We start from the raw sequence: 15,982 nt of genomic DNA, 5'->3' as shown, positions 1-15,982 counted from the left end.
ATTTTTGTGCATTCAAATTGCCATCGATAAAATGCAATTGTGCTCGTTGTCCGTAGTTTATGCTTTCACATAGTATAACCCTACTGCCAAATGGGACACTGTTCACAACGTTGACATCAGCAAACCACGCAGATGTCTGTACAGAAAAAAAGATTGGGTAACGCAGCTTGATGATTGCTTCTTGAACAATATCAGTTGTAGCCAATGAGATGACTAAAGTGTAAATCAGATTGACATAATTGTGACACTATAACCCAGGGCTGGACACAGCTGTTTGTAGGGACGAGTGGGTTCATGCAAAATCTTGCTACTTTGTTTACTCAAGTGAATTGAAATAGTTGTGTACAGTCTTGCGAGACTTTTTCGAGCGTTGTTCAGAGAATGTTCCCTATGAAACGTCATTTCCCCTATCTAGCAATTGAAGATGGCTGCCGTTGTAGAAAGAGTCGAGGGAGGTTTTGGAGCCCTGGATTGCGACTCGGCGTTACCGAGATTGTCTACACCACCACCGGATCAACTACATCAGAACAACCCGCTCTTAGGACTTCCCATTGTGGCGATTGAGACTATTCTCAATTTCCTGTCTTACGACGAAATCAGCCTGCTACGCTTGGTGAGAGAAAACAAAAACAAACCATTAAGCAAATACCAATGCAGCGTCTGGCTAATCTAGCTCCTGCCAACGTTGGCTATTTAACGAAAGGTAGTAGTAGTCACTGCTTGCTTATATGTTAAATGTGGATGTCTTTCCCACTTTTAGTAATAATAATAGCCAAGGGTACCGAAATATAGCCAACTAGCTAAGCTAGTTTAGGTTATTTGCATCGGCTTTTATTTCAATTTCATTCCCAGTTGCTTTAGCCAGCTAGGGCCCTCTCCTGGCTGGAACTCATGACAAACATGTCCATTTCAAACAAACAAATGGCTATATTGTTTGTTTAAATCTCTACTTTTCTAGCTAAGTAAATGCGTCATCTAGTTACTTGGTATGTTTGTCAAGATTTAGCAAAACATCAGTGTAATTCTGAATGTCCACACTAAACTGGCTGGCTAAACATTTGAAGTTTGGTTTTATTTCTGCTTTCCACCAAGTACAGTAAGACTTCCCTTTAATTTACAGTGGTGCAATAGGCCAATTGACATCTAGATGTGTGTGTTGGGGAGGAGTAGTAGGCTATTTCAGCTCTACCGCAGCCCTTTTCGATCTGGCCATTGTAGAGTGCCAGTCGGCGTTAAAATGGAACTGACAGCATTATAGCAACATGAAATCTTATTCAAATCTGTTCATATACACTCCCAGTAATGACACTTACCTGACAGGTGTTCACTTAGATATGGTAATTTGTAGAATGTTTGGGAATTGTCTACTAAGGCATTTGTGAAAATGTTATAGTAATAGTGTGAAAGCGGCCATGTGTTTGGAAAATTTAATAGACACTGCAGTAAATAAAAACATCTGTCTCCTCCAGGACCGGAGTCTACGCAGACCGGTGCACCATAGCCAATCAGAGCTACAGTAGGTCTTTATGCAAACAAGAAATTGCCACAGGCCTGCTATCATTAACTTTGAACTGGACTGTGTTTACAGGCAGTTGTAACTGCACGACTTTAGGTCAATAGAACGCATTCACCAAAAGCCACAAATACACCTGAATGGATTTCTGCAGATGTCAATACCATGGGAGTTCTCTTACATTTGGTAACTTTGCAGTCCTATTGCTCAAACCATGAAAAGGTATGCTCTCTCCCTCAATTATGCACAAGATCAACAACTAATGCTAGCCAGAGCAAGAAGCTTACTGACTCCGGTCATATTCAGCAGGTGTTGTGTAAATTCATCAGTTATTCTGCACTCCGGCACACAGATGAAAGCATCTCGTGTTTGCAAATTCACTCTGGCTGTCTGCCAATTTTAGAGCAAACTGGATAAGTCGTTCAAGTTCTTGCTTGCAAACCAAATAACCCCTGCATCTTTAGCTGTGTATAGCCACCGAAAATTAGATTTAGGGGAGGGGGGGGGGGTCACTCAATGATATCCTCCTAGCAGCTAGCTAACGTTAGCCTCTGTGTTTTAAGCTTGCTACATAAATGGGTAGCTAGCCTATTAGCCACGTTATGACTGACTTGTGATCATTGCCCTTGCTAGGTTGATTGTAGTGACATTCCCAGTCTTAGTTACATTTGTCTGTTTTTGTCTGAGATATTGAGTCATTGAAACTGAAACAGTGTATCCTGAATGGATGCAGTAAACAATGTACCAGGCCAGCTGTGATTTACAACCTAATAGCAATATTTGTGGGACTACCAAGAAATGAATTGGGGGAATTATATTTATCATGCATTGAACTGCATCCCATTATTCTACCAAAAATGCCTTAGTGAATGTCTTGGAATGTTGAGTCAAATAGAACCTGTTTTATAAATGTGGTTTTGTAGCATAAACTGGGAATTTTATATCGCTTTCATATCTGCAAAGTTAAAAAAGCTGCCAGTTCCACTTTCAGGCCAAAGTTCAGTCTACTGTAGGGATTCTTCAATGGTCTTTCATTTAACGAAAGATGACACAATTTTCATGCACATTTTATCATTGTTAGATGTAAAATTGCGCGACTAACATCTCCTTGGCAAAACCGGCAAAGTTAATGTCTGATTCCTTGAGTATGCAAGCACACTTGTTTTCCTAGCCTTTAGGTATGTCGCTGCCCCGCACATCTGTGGGAACACAACCTGTGGTTACCTAGGTTCATATGCAATTTTTCTTGTCTGCTTGGTTCAGTCATTACAAAACTACATTAAAGAAAAGTACATGTCTTAAGAGTACTTTAAAACATTGCATGTGTTCTCACTACTTAAAAAAACATATTGCAGTGCTTCCCTCATGCCCCTTTTCATGACTGCGAGCAGCCATGTGAGTGCTAGCTACTCAACATTAAGCTAGCCCAACTGGACTCGGGTAGACGTAACATAGTAAATGTAAATACGGGACACTCCAATTAGTGTATGCTATGTATTAATTTATGCATGTCAATCATCCATTTCGTACAGTGTTAAATTGGGATTTGTGGTGGCTAACGCTAGTTGGGTTAGGGACAGGCTTAGTTAACATGCTAAAGTTGTCTGTGGTGAGATTCAAACATGGAACCTTTTGGTTGCTAGATGTTTGTTATATGCTCACCCATCCGCCCTACTTTTTGTTTTTGTTTTTTTGCCTTAAGTAACCTGTCGTGTGTGTGTGTTTAATGTTACATTTGATGTGTGTGTGTATATAATATATTTCCAACCATATCAAATGTAACAAACTAATTTGAGTGTCCCGGATTTAAATTTACTATGTTACGTGTGGTCTGAGACCAGGTGGGCTAGCAAAGACCAACAACACAAATAAATGGACTTTTCAGCTACACGTGGATTTACAAACGGACTATACTAAACAAGTTAAATGTCTTACCTGTGATGTTTGTATTTATTTCCACACGCATGGCTACGCCTACTTAGACACCGGGTCCGCACATTTCCCACTCTCCCATGCTGAATAGCCTGAAGCCATATGGCTCTTCTCACATGCTCGATTTCCCTACATGGGTGTATTGCAGCATTTTTTTTACCTGGTTACATGTACATTGAACAACACAGCAGCTTTTCGGCATGTTTTGTTATTTCTGTATAACAAAAAATCCATAACGAAGTTAGCTCTTTTTGTTTCCCCAATTTGTGGGCGTGGTCAAGGGGAATTAATTCTTAGTATGAGTACACTGAAGACAGTACAGTATGATGGGAAGAAACTGCTTCTCAAATAGAAATCCCCGATCACAATTGTAGTCGATGTCATGGCGACATTGGCTAGTTTGGCTCATGTGTAGACCTGATGACATGTTTCTAACGGTCGTCTTGCGCCGAACTGCACCTGTGCCGGCAGTGCACTCTTTCGACAGTTTTTAACGTGTCAGTATGTCACTTTCACCAGGTTAGAGTAATAACGTTGGCTGGAATCTAGGTTAACGTTTTAGATTTAGAATGAACTACTCGGGAAGAATTTCACTTCTCATTGGGCTTGTTCAACATTGCACCTGACAGTGCAGGTGACTGCTGACTGATCTACAAGTCACCTTGCATCATAAATAACGACTCGTCATTTGTAAGTCAGTCACTATTTACTCATGATTCATCACGGTTTTGATGCTCTCGAACAGGGACAGATTTCTCACACCTGGGTCTGTTTCGCAAGCATTCTCAGAAGTCTTGCGACATTGTTTCTGGGTTTAGAAACTCTGTGGCTGTACCATCACCCCACTGGTGCACCCTGCAGTGCAAACTGTCACTTTAGTTTGAGGATCACAGGCTGTATGTGTCATGCAAGGTCATGGGGAGGTTGGAGGAAGGGTAAAAGACATGCTACTCAACCATACCTTCCCGACTCTGTTCTTTTCCCAGGTATGCAAGCGCATGGACATGATCAATCAGCGCATGCTGAACCAAGGCTTCCTCAAGGTGGAGCGTTACCACAGCCTGTGCCAGAGGCAGGTCAAAGCCCAGCTTCCAAGGTCAGTCTCAACACCACTGGAGGGAGTTCTATAGTATTTGATGTGTATGCTATTTGAATATACATGTTTTTGCTTGGCCTATGTCCTGTAGCAAATCAATGAGTAAAAGTTGGTCTATTGCAATTCAGGAAATTAAGTCAGAAGTGCTTGAGCTCTGTAGGAACTAGGGCAGTCTTGTTCTTTCGACCTATCGATTGGTGTACATTTTAAGATGTGTATTTTTCCATATAAACACCATATTTTATAAATCATCTAAGTAGGTTGCTGAGCTTGTCTAATGATTTAACATTTCTTCGAGATCGGTGTTCATTCCACGGGACGGTTGAGTTAACGTAGGCTAATGTAATTAGCATGAGGTTATAGGTAACAAGGAAATCTCCCAGGGCATAGACATATCTGATATTGGCAGAAAGCTTAAGTTCTTGTGAATCTAACTGCACTGTCCAATTTACAGTAGCTATTACAATGAAATAATACCATGCTATTGTTTGAGTGAACAATTTTGAACATGAAAAGTTGTTAAACAAATTAGGCACATTTGGGCAGTCTTGATACATTTTGAACAGAAATGCAATGGTTCATTGGATCAGTTTAAAACTTTGCACATACACTGATGCCATTTAGTCGCCAAAATCTAAATTGCACCTTGGCTGGAATAATAATACATTATGGCCTATCTCTTGTATTTCAAAGATGGTAAAAAAAAATACAAAATGTTTTTTTTCCCTTTGTGTTATTTTTCTACCTGATCTATTGTTATGTTATCCTACATTCCACATTTCCATGAACTTCATTGTTTCCTTTCAAATGGTACCAAGAATATACATATCCTTGCTTCAGTGCCTGAGCTACAGGCAATTAGATTTGTGTATGTCATTTTAGGTGAAAATGGGGGGGGGGGGGGGGGTTAATCCTTAAGATTAAAATAAAAAATGCACAAATTACTAAAGCGGGAGCCAGAGATCAGTATAGCCTAACCAGAAGCAAAACTTATCCCGACCAAATGTGCTGAAGGTGAACCGAAGCCTTAAAACGTGAAGTTGCTTGATCCCCATCAAGGGAGGAGTGGATTTTGATTTGACGGGAAAACCATGTGTTGGCTCCTTCAATTCTTGCACATTTTCTCAAACTACTAAATTTGGAACCAATCAGAACTCTCATACATACTTGTTGTAATGAAGGCAGCCAATGGCCTGCTTCTATCTATGATTTAAACACAACCTCTTGTGAAACCGCAAGCTGCTGTCTGATGAAGAGGAACAGATGTAGCTAGCTGGCTCCCCCAGACTGAAATAAGATATCTGTGAGTGAAATATGCAATATGAGTTGTCTTGATGAGGTTACTCATTTTTCTACTTAAAAAAAAAAGCTAGCCGATATTAGACTAGCCAGTTATTTAAAAATAATTAATAAATATATGTTTTACCCTTTTTCTCCCCAATTTCGTGGTATCCATTTGGTAGTAGTTACAGTCTTGTCTCATCGCTGCAACTCCCGTACGGACTCGGGAGCCAGCGATTTTAAATGTCCATTTGTGTTTTCTCTTCGTGAATTCAATTCATGTTTGTCTCATTTTCAAGTAACTAGCTGCAGGCTTAAAAACATTAACTCATATACAGTGACAGTGAAGTTTGGACACCTACTCATTCGAGGGTTTTTCATTAATTTTACTGTTTTCTACATTTTTAGAATAATAATGAAGACAACTATGAAATGACACTTGGAATCATGTGTTAAACAAATACAGCTTTGCACACTTGGCATTCGCACAACCAGCTTCATGAGGAAGTCACCTGGAATGCATTTCAATTAACAGGTGTGCCTTGTTAAAAGTTAATTTGTGGAATTTCTTTCCTCAATGCGTTTGAGCCAATCAGTTGTGTTGTGACAAGGTAGGGGTGGTATACAGAAAATAGCCTTATTTGGTAAAATGTCAAGTCCATATTATGGCAAGAACAGCTCAAGTAAGCAAAGAGAAATGACAGACCATCATTACTTTAAGACATGAAGGTCAGTCAATCCGGAACATTTCAAGAACTTTGAAAGTTACTTCAAGTGCAGTTGCTAAAACCATCAAGCTCTATGATCAAACTGGCTCGTGAAGACTGCCACAGGAAAGGAAGACCCAGAGTTACTTCTGCTGCAGAGGGTAAGTTAATTTGGCTTTACTGCCTCCGAAATTGCAGCACAAATAAATGCTTCACAGAGTTCAAGTAAGACACATCTCAACATCAACTGTTCAAAGGAGACTGCATGAATCAGGCCTTCATGGTCGAATTGCTGCAAAAAACTCCTACTAAAGGACACCATTAAGGGCCAAGAAACACGAGAAATGGACATTAGACCAGTGGAAATCTGTCCATTTGGTCCAAATTTGAGATTTTTGGTTCTAACCACCGTGTCTTTGAGACAGTTGGTGAACAGATGATTTCCGCATGTTTGCTCTTAGTGGAACTATCATTTGTTTTTCAACATACAATGACACAGCCTGGAGGTGTGTTGGGTCATTGTAAGGGATATTTGACCAAGAAGGAGAGTAATGGAGTACTGCATCAGATGACCTGTCCACCACAATCACCTGACCTCAACGCAATTGAGATGGTTTGATATGAGTTGGACTGCAGAGTAAAGGAAAAGCAGCCAACAAGTGCTCAGCAAATGTGGGAACTCCTTCAAGACTGTTGGAAAAGTATCCCAGGTGAAGCTGGTTGAGAGAATGCCAAGAGTGTGCAAAGGGTGGCTACTTTGAAGAATCTAAAATATATTTTAACACTTGTTTACTACATGATTACATATGTTATTTCATAGTTTTGATGTCTTCACTATTCAACAATGTAGAAAATAGTACAAATAAAGAAAAACCCTTGAATAAGTAGGTGTCAACTTTTGACTGGGATTGTAGTTTGCATAGAAACCTAAATAAAAGCATGTAGATGGAAATATGCTAGAATGGAGGTTTAAAAATGAAATGGTGAATAGCACTTGGTTGATATCTGGAGAGCTGAATAGATCGAGTCAAAGAAGAATTAATCAAATAAATCGCAGAAAAGGAATGTAGTGTGCGCGTTTAGTGTTTTTGTTTGCTCATACAGGAGCAATAAAGGCAGAGATTTTTGGGGTAACAGCCAATGTTTCACATTCATTGGTCGGCACGAGAGAAGCTCGATCTCTGTAAAATTCCAAACGGTCTAAGCCATTTGCTTTCGAGAGGCTGGTCCGGATCGTCCTTGAACCAGTCAGACGTCTTTTTGGACCGTTCTGGACCAGCCTTGATTTGTCCCCAACTTTGATGTTCTGTCTTCTGAGCTGTTAATGCTCTGTATTTTGTCATGTTTTGTGGACACCAGGAAGTACTCTTCTGCTGCTGCTTTTGCAACATCTAATGGGATCCTAATAAAATAACACATTTCAATGTCTAGATTTTTGGTCTGGAATAAATCTGAACCAATCAGACGTCCATGATTTTGACTGGACCGGCCTTGATTTGGTCCAAAAATAGACGTCTATAAGAGACTTAGGTTCTGAGTGAAAGTTGAAAATAACTTCAATATCTGGGAAATAGGGATTTTAGACGACTTTTCAAAATGTTGGATTACTGGGTCTACTCTAGATTTGTGGGTTATATGAGGGCATCAATTTATTTGCCTTGCCTAGGGTGTCAGGATGGCCAATTTCATATAATGCAACTTTGGATTTTACCCGTCTCGAAAGTGACTGGTTTGGAATATTATGGAGAAAAACTACATACATTTTTTTTTTAAAAAGGTGCCTACAATTCAAAGCTGATCAGACCGCACCAAATCTGCATTTAACATGGACATCAAAGTTTGGGCCAAATCAAGGCTGGACTGGACCAAACAGATGTCTATGATTTGGTTTAACGCTGGTCCCAACTGCACAAAAAGACAATAGGACCAAAAACAATGCGTCCAAAAAATGTTGGCATCGGTCCATGCTTACTGGGGTGTGGCCTACAGTGTCTGCTGCAATGTAATTTTATAAATGCCCATCCATGTGGCAGCCCTACTGTTTGTAAAACAGGCACTTCCATTGGCTTGACTAGTCCTGATTCCTGTGACTAATCAATTAGCCTATTTAAGCTCTGAATATCAGCTACTTAAATATCAGCTACTTAATCAGGAGTTATCCTGAGACTATTTGCAATGTGTTTACACAGCGGGGAAATGCTTATCACAGGTTCGGCATCAGTGTTCGCCTTAAAATACCATATTCCACTGGTTAAGGTTTAGTTTTATTAATTTGACCAATTTTTTTTTTTTAAAGCGCACACCTTGAAAAGGCCATACATGCACATTTAATAAAATCATTGAGGATAACACACAATAAAGACTTATTTCCATTGTGGTCCTCTTGAGACAAGGTGGCTAGACAAGATCGAACACAGTACGGCAGTGAAATAATAAAACAAAAACAGAGAAGAACATCTATCTCATCATTCCAGTTACATCATAGGGGTTATTCATATATGCACAGAAGACATCAAATATATTTTTTACTTTATTTTTTAAGCTGCCCAGAGAGGACGTTGTTTTTATGGGCAGAGGCAACTCATTCCATTCTGAGGCTCCAGTACACAAGAAAGTTCCTTTCCCAGCATTACTCCTCAACCTGTATAAGCACACATCAGCAACACCTGATCTGGTGCTGTGATTATGTGCATCCCTAACACGAGGAAAGTAATCACTTGTATTTATGGTCCTGCGCCCAGATATCTTCCTGTAAACCAAACCTAGTCAAATCTGGGACACCTTAGCCTCAACAGGCAGCCAGTTTAGTTCCTGAAAGCAGCTCCTGCCTATGTGAGTACGTGGACTCACCTTCAATACTACTCTGATCAGCTTATTCTGGGCTATCTGGAGCTTCCCCTTCATAAGTTTAGATAAGCCCCCAAACCAGGAAGTACTAGCATAGTCAAAATGGCATTGAAATGAGGGCAGTAGCTAGCACTTTCATGGAGTCCTTAACAAGCAGCTTGGACTATTTAGGCAAAAACTTAGTCCTGGCATTAACCTTCCCTAGCACCTTATTGGCCATGCTCACACCTCCCAAGCTTCCATCTAGGATACATCCCAAGTAGCTAACAGAGGTTTTAGTAGTCAGCACCTCACCCCCTAACTCCATTCTGATTTCTGACGACCTACACAATTTAGGTCTGGATCCAAAAATAAAAACCGTAGGTGGACTCCTAATCCTGCCTAATGGGCTAAATGCCATGCTTTCAAAATATAAAAATATTGACATGGTACTAGCTCAACAAATTAAGTTAATCAATGGGTGGGAGTGATTCTGACTTTTTTTTTAAGTATGAAAGTTGTGACAAATCAAATTTCACACACCCGTAATCTGATAGTCAGGTGGAGCTCAGTCTGCCCAATGGCTCAGGTGCCCACACACACACACACAACATTGACAGGCGCACACTAGCAGAGGTCTAATCGGCATAAGGTCCCCTCAGACCGATCCAGCTCAAAGGCCCAGCTTCTGAGATCCCCCTCAGCAGCAGATATTAATTTTAAAATGGAAAATGTCATCTTTATTGACACTTTAAAAAAAATATCAATTCTTTCCCCTACTCAAAATGAATCACTTTAAACTAAAACGTATCGGAGCGTTGCTATTCTAGATCGAATCGTTCATGAAAGAAGATCCATGTTTTCCTTGTTACAATAAGAAAGATGCATTGTGGATGATTAAATAACATGAATCATTTGACCATATACTTGTGAATACTCACCCCAGTGTCAGCAGCACCACCAGTGCATTACAAAAGTGATTACCTCATGCCTCGAGGCTATTTTTTTGTATGGCTATACTTTTATTCCAAACCATTCAGCAACTTCACTTTTTGATGATCCCTCAAGTTTGCATTCAATCGTGATAATGTTACTTGTAATCATAAAGTTCTGTCATCTTGTCCAATGTGTATATTTGGTGCGCTTAGGCCTCCCAAGTGGCGCAGTGGTCTAACGTGCCACTAGAGCTTCTGGGTTCGAATCCAGGCTCTGTGCCGTCGCAGTGCACGCTGACACGGTCGCCAGGTGTATGGCGTTTCCTCATTGATGCGGCTGGCTTCCGGGTTAAGAGGGCATTGTGTCCAGAAGCAGCGCGGCTTGATTGGTTTGTTTCAGAGGACGCATGTCTCTCGACCTTCGCCTTTCCTGAGTCCATACTGGAGTTGCAGCGATGAGACAAGACTAACTACCAATTGGAAACCATGAAATTGGGGATAAAATATTTTGTACTTTGTCTTGTGGCAGGCGGGAGTCGGAGCGGAGGAACCACTCACTGGCCCGTCACGCTGACATCCTGGCTGCTGTAGAAACGCGTCTCTCGCTACTCAACATGACCTTCATGAAATATGTGGACTCCAGTCTTTGCTGCTTCATCCCTGGCAAGGTGCCTAGATTCATCCTCTTTAACCTACCACCCACTAACGACCTGTCGCATCTGTACATTAGATGCTAATTTCTGTTTTATGGTTTTCTTTTACATCGACTAACTTTAGAGCTTCTCCCGTTTGGCCACATGATGGCACTCCTGTTCTTAGATTGACTATAGTTTAGGAAAATTATTTGATTAAATTATCAAAGCATAATTTTTTTTTAAAGTGGAAGACTAGTTCCATCCCAGAATAAACATGCTAGCTACTTCCATTAACTTGGATAGTCTTGGCCTCAACATTACACACACACACACACCAGGATCACATTCTTAACATTCTAAGCCTAAGCGTACAATTTATTCTAAGCTTAAGGTTCCCGGCATGTGACTGTGTCTTTCCCTGAGGTGATTGATGAGATCTACCGTGTGCTGCGCTATGTGAACTCTACACGTGCGCCCCAGCGGGCTCATGAGGTGCTGCAAGAGCTACGGGACATCTCTTCCATGGCCATGGAGTACTTTGATGAGAAGATCGTCCCCATCCTGAAAAAAAGGCTTCCCGGGGCTGACCTGTCAGGGCGCCTCATCGGATCTGCCCCAGGTAATGAACAACTACACTGACCTTTCTATGGCCAATAACGATTCAACAAACATCCATGTTATTTAATATGAATACAATTTAACATGACGATATTTATTGTTCGACTTCGCTACCCATTTAAGAGTGTACCTAAGATCATCACCCTCCCTATTCTCTCTGCCTACCCCAGTGGCCGGCCCCTCCACCTCCCTGACCACCATGTCCCTGCTGGCCAAGAACACGCCGTCACGCTCTGAGATGACCAAGGTGCAGCAGCAGGTAAAGGTGAACGGGGCGTCCATGACGGTGCTGCGGCGGGAGAATCAGGAGGTGCGCGTCAAGCAGCTGGAGCAGCAAAAGCAGCTGCAGGACCAGGAGCAGAAGTTGCTGGAGCAGACTCAGGTTATCGGGGAGCAGAACGCCCGGCTGGCTGAGCTGGAGCACAAGCTCAGGGAACTGATGGACAGTGCGGTGGGGGGAGGTGCCAGGCCGGCCGTAGCCACCTCCACCACAGCAGCTTCTTCCACGACGGGCTCTTCTGCTGTCGCCACGACGTCTTCTGCTGATGTCGCCACGGCAACCAGTGCGGTGGGTAGCCCGCCCTTGAAACGCACCAGGAAGAGCTCAGACCTCCCGCGCCAGTCCAAACGCCTGCGCAGCAAGAAATAGGACACAATGTTTTTTGTTTTTGCCTGATTGCACATCCCACCATGTCCTGTGACATTTATTTTAATTATCATTGTTTGGAATGTCTTTAGGAGAGGGGGGGGTCATGGTAAAGGAGACCGGAGTTGCTCTGTTTCCCTTGCGTTGAATCCCTTTGTCATATCCTTTTCAAATTCCTGCAGAAACTACACCATGGACATGTTTATGCTGATTTGGCCAGCATATTTGGGCAAGAGTGCCAGTAGTCTCCACAGTTTAACCACTGACTCTTAAAGCCACTAAGAATTTGCACACTAGTTGACAAGGTTAAGGTTAGTTTGAAAAGTCAAACACCAATTTTGGTGTTCACTCTTTCTTGTCCATCAACAAAAGTCAATCCACATTAGGTTGTTGGCTCCTAGTTGGGAGAGAGTCTTTGCAGTGAGGCAAGAAGTAATGAGAGCTTTCTAATATGTATCGCTTAACTACTGAAAAGGTTGACTTTGGTTGGTTAGAAATGCATTTGAAATATTGGCTAGACGAGACCATTCAGGATAAAGGATGTTTAAATTCTGCCTCTCAGACAATTTTGTTCTTATTGATGCAAATGTCATTTCTTATTGTGTTGTTCTCTGTTGGCCAGGTGGGATTGCTTGAAAAATATCCTTGAGCAATATTCTTCATTTTCTGAGACGGGCTAAATTTAAAGTATTTGATTCCTGCATCGAGAGGGTTATATCCCAAATGTGGCGCAGTAAAATTAAAGGAAGTTAGTCTCTATTTTGAAAGAAAATGGACATTTGCATATTTTAGCCAGGTCCTGGGAGATCACACATCTTCATGAAAAGGACAGTTTGAGGGTTCCTGTTGTAATGAACACTGTTCAGCTAGCATTAGTGAAATGACACACTTGATTTTAAATGCATTTCTGTGTTCCACATGAAGATGCAGTCTGGCACTCCATGTTGCGTTGAAGACAGGCAGGCTAGTGTGGCTATTTATCATGTAGCCGAGGGCACATCTAAAGCCATGGTGCCTGGGAAATTAAGGGAGTCTTGACATCGGACAACTATAGGATCCCACTAGACGTATAGTTTTCAGAGATCAATCATTTCTGAAAATAGTTCTCGGACACCATGAAATCTTCCTTCAGGGCTAGAGTATTTCTGCTCCCCCGTTATCTGTATTTTTTGCGAATGCCTGTCATTGATCAAATACTAGTCTGTAAAATGGGATTTATATGCAGTCAAGTATCTGCTGTCTTTGGGGGAAATTAATCAAAGCTTTATCGAAGAGGTAGAAAAGACCCTCTGTATTGATTGACCAGACTGGTGATTCTGAGGTCGAAGGTAAATTTGCCACTTAGAAAATGTCTCCACTCCAGTGTATTTAGTCAGTTGTCATCTAGACCTACTGATCTTATTGTTATGGTGTCTTTGTACACAAAGTTCCCATGTAACATGAAGTTCATCTGTTCAAGAAATATTCAGATTTGCCAAATGACTGTTGTACAACTACAGTAGTCTGTCTACCAATGTAAGACCTACTGAAGATGCATTGTGGAAGGAGTTCAACTAAAAGTGACAAGGTTTTTAAGTCTTAGTATTCTCCCTGATTGCTATAAACTCTTGCACAATAGCACCTTTCCAATTTCAAGATCTCAGCACACAGTTCTCTTTTCAGCTTGAGCCCAAAATGCGGCTGGAAACGTAAGAATGACCTCAACTACTTGTGGCATGAAATCTCTGTGTAGCATACTGGGAAACGCAGTTCACAACAGTGGACTCAAGCGTGTATTCTAAACGGACTGGGCAGGAAATAATTATCTATTGGCTTAATTTGAGACAGCGTCTCAGTTTAGAAATGAGTGTTCTATAAACTTCATGTACTTAAAAGTGTAGATTGTGGATTATAATGTATGTATAAGAGTGTAAATTGGCCAAACTGTATGGGTTGCACACTTTACCGTTACAAGTACAAATGACGCATTAAAAGATAACATATTGGTGTGTGTGTTTGAGTAGTTTTGCATAACATTTTTATTTTTACTGTAAAATGTGCCGATACGTGACAAAGCCTGATCCATATGAGGAACATGTGACCTATTCCTCCAGTATGGTTCCTCCTATCCAAAACCTTTTTATAAAAGGTAGCTGTAGTATGAGATCTAGTATCAGGCCTTTTACTTGATGTATTGGTCTGGCTTGTTTCCATTCCACATCTGATCAGATATTATCTACAGGTACTAAACTCTTACCTGGGTAGTCCTCCATCATATATGCTCTGTAAATGAGTTAGAACCCCACACACAAGCACGCTGCAACACGTGCAACTCAAGTCATTACTGTACCCTCCTTCCCAACAGTGACTCATCCGAACTTCAGAACAGTTTCATCAATAGAAAAGACTGCATGAAAGGAGATGTCTGTCCTGCTGTGGGTATGATTGAGGAACAATTTCACAAAACTTGAAAGGCCTTGGCTGATTATGTATTTATTGTTTAACAGAATAGCTTTCATAATACATACTTTGTATTAGAATGCCAATGTTTATGCTTTTTACTGTAGCTGATCAGTGGATTGTTTCAAGAGGACATGGTCTTCTGCACTTTGCTATTTTAAACTCTGCTGTGCAACTACTATAAAGCCTGGTGTAACAGCGACATAGATTAATTTACATGCCAGAGCAAGTTCCTGTTACAGAATTCGAAGGAATTTACATTGCGATAAGAAACGGTGCTGTGTGTTGGTTTAGCAACCCTGTAGGTATTTGCTTACCGGTCTCTTAATTATATTTGGTCACATGTATCCTCCGTTTCCTTTTGGATAAAACAGGAAATGTTGCTTCCACACTGCAAAAGTGAGTCCTTCGATGGCAGACTGGATTACGTCCGGAAGAAAAACATGATCATTAAGAACAGCAGCTAGAAACTGCAGTGCATATATTTGTTTTTATGTTCACTTGTGTGATGCATGCTGTGAGCATTTTGTGAATTCGTCATTCTGTATTTACTTGCGCTAAGTTTAAACATTTGTATCGACCACTATTCAATTGTTGTAATAAAAAAAAATGCTATTGCCACCATTCTGGCATACTTTAAATGTTCAACGCAGCCTACAAAATATATAGTTATGATTTATGGCTAACAAAGTACCTTACTGTGATTTTTTTTATTTTATTAAAATGCAAAAAAATAGCTTCTTGGCAACGGGCTATTTCTCAAGCAAATCATTTAGCTAGAACTGAGTGGAGAGGGGAAATTTCCTGTTATGGGAAATTAATGAAGTTTTTTTTTGGTCTTTGGCTAAACGGTAAAAAATAAAGTCTGTGGTAAACATTTGTTCTGAGATAATCATCAGCTAATATCACTTGTGAATTTTGAAGCATTTATGTATTCAGAAAATAACAAAAATGCTTCATAATTAATAAAGGTCATGTTAACTGACTGATTTTATAACACTATAAGATCTAAGCCTGTTTTAACCTCACCTTATTTTTCCAATAGAAATGGCTGAACGAACCAGAGGTAACTCATTTCTGTTTATTAGGACTACAAACTGGCGAGCTCTATTGGCAGTGGTTTGGAACTTAAAATCAAATCAAAGTTATTGGTTTCGTACACAGTTTGGCAGGTGTTATAACGGCTGCAGGAAAATGCTTATGTTACTAGCTCCTAACAATGCAGTAAAATGTCAAACAAGAAATCAAGAACGGCAAGACTAATCTTATCAACCCAAATAGCATTGTAGCAGTAATCAAATGCAATCTATACGTATTAGTGAGCCATGTCAATAATAAATATGCATTGTGTATA

General features: G+C 40.7%; 1 protein-coding gene across 3 annotated transcripts; it reads left to right on the top strand.

The window, feature by feature from the left end:
• Positions 1-388: 388 nt before the first annotated feature.
• Positions 389-15,249, top strand: LOC110502435 (F-box only protein 28). 3 transcript variants are annotated; one of them, XM_036959797.1, is made up of 6 exons: positions 480-613; positions 1,470-1,516; positions 4,432-4,541; positions 10,820-10,958; positions 11,349-11,544; positions 11,714-15,249. In XM_036959797.1, exons 3-6 carry the CDS (start codon positions 4,444-4,446, stop codon positions 12,190-12,192), a joined length of 912 nt encoding a protein of 303 aa, XP_036815692.1. In that variant the 5' UTR covers positions 480-613; positions 1,470-1,516; positions 4,432-4,443; the 3' UTR covers positions 12,193-15,249. The 3 variants fall into 3 exon arrangements, with proteins under 3 accessions (XP_021436132.2, XP_036815692.1, XP_021436133.2); XM_021580457.2 differs by lacking the exon at positions 1,470-1,516 and having other exon boundaries at positions 389-613; XM_021580458.2 differs by lacking the exons at positions 480-613; positions 1,470-1,516 and adding an exon at positions 1,606-1,735.
• Positions 15,250-15,982: the final 733 nt, after the last annotated feature.

Source organism: Oncorhynchus mykiss, chromosome 23, assembly GCF_013265735.2.
Source record: "Oncorhynchus mykiss isolate Arlee chromosome 23, USDA_OmykA_1.1, whole genome shotgun sequence".
Taxonomy (NCBI): domain Eukaryota; kingdom Metazoa; phylum Chordata; class Actinopteri; order Salmoniformes; family Salmonidae; genus Oncorhynchus; species Oncorhynchus mykiss.
The sequence above is the reverse complement of the archived record's forward strand: the minus strand, read 5'-3'. Positions and strand labels throughout refer to the sequence as shown.

What these genes read in the sequence shown, in the direction of transcription:
- LOC110502435 (XM_021580457.2), top strand. Translation starts at nt 425, where the DNA reads ATGGCTGCCGTTGTAGAAAGAGTCGAGGGAGGTTTTGGAGCCCTGGAT. An exon ending in GTCAAAGCCCAGCTTCCAAG is followed by an intron (nt 4,542 to 10,819) that starts GTCAGTCTCAAC and finishes GTCTTGTGGCAG; the next exon opens with GCGGGAGTCGGAGCGGAGGA. An exon ending in CCTCATCGGATCTGCCCCAG is followed by an intron (nt 11,545 to 11,713) that starts GTAATGAACAAC and finishes TGCCTACCCCAG; the next exon opens with TGGCCGGCCCCTCCACCTCC.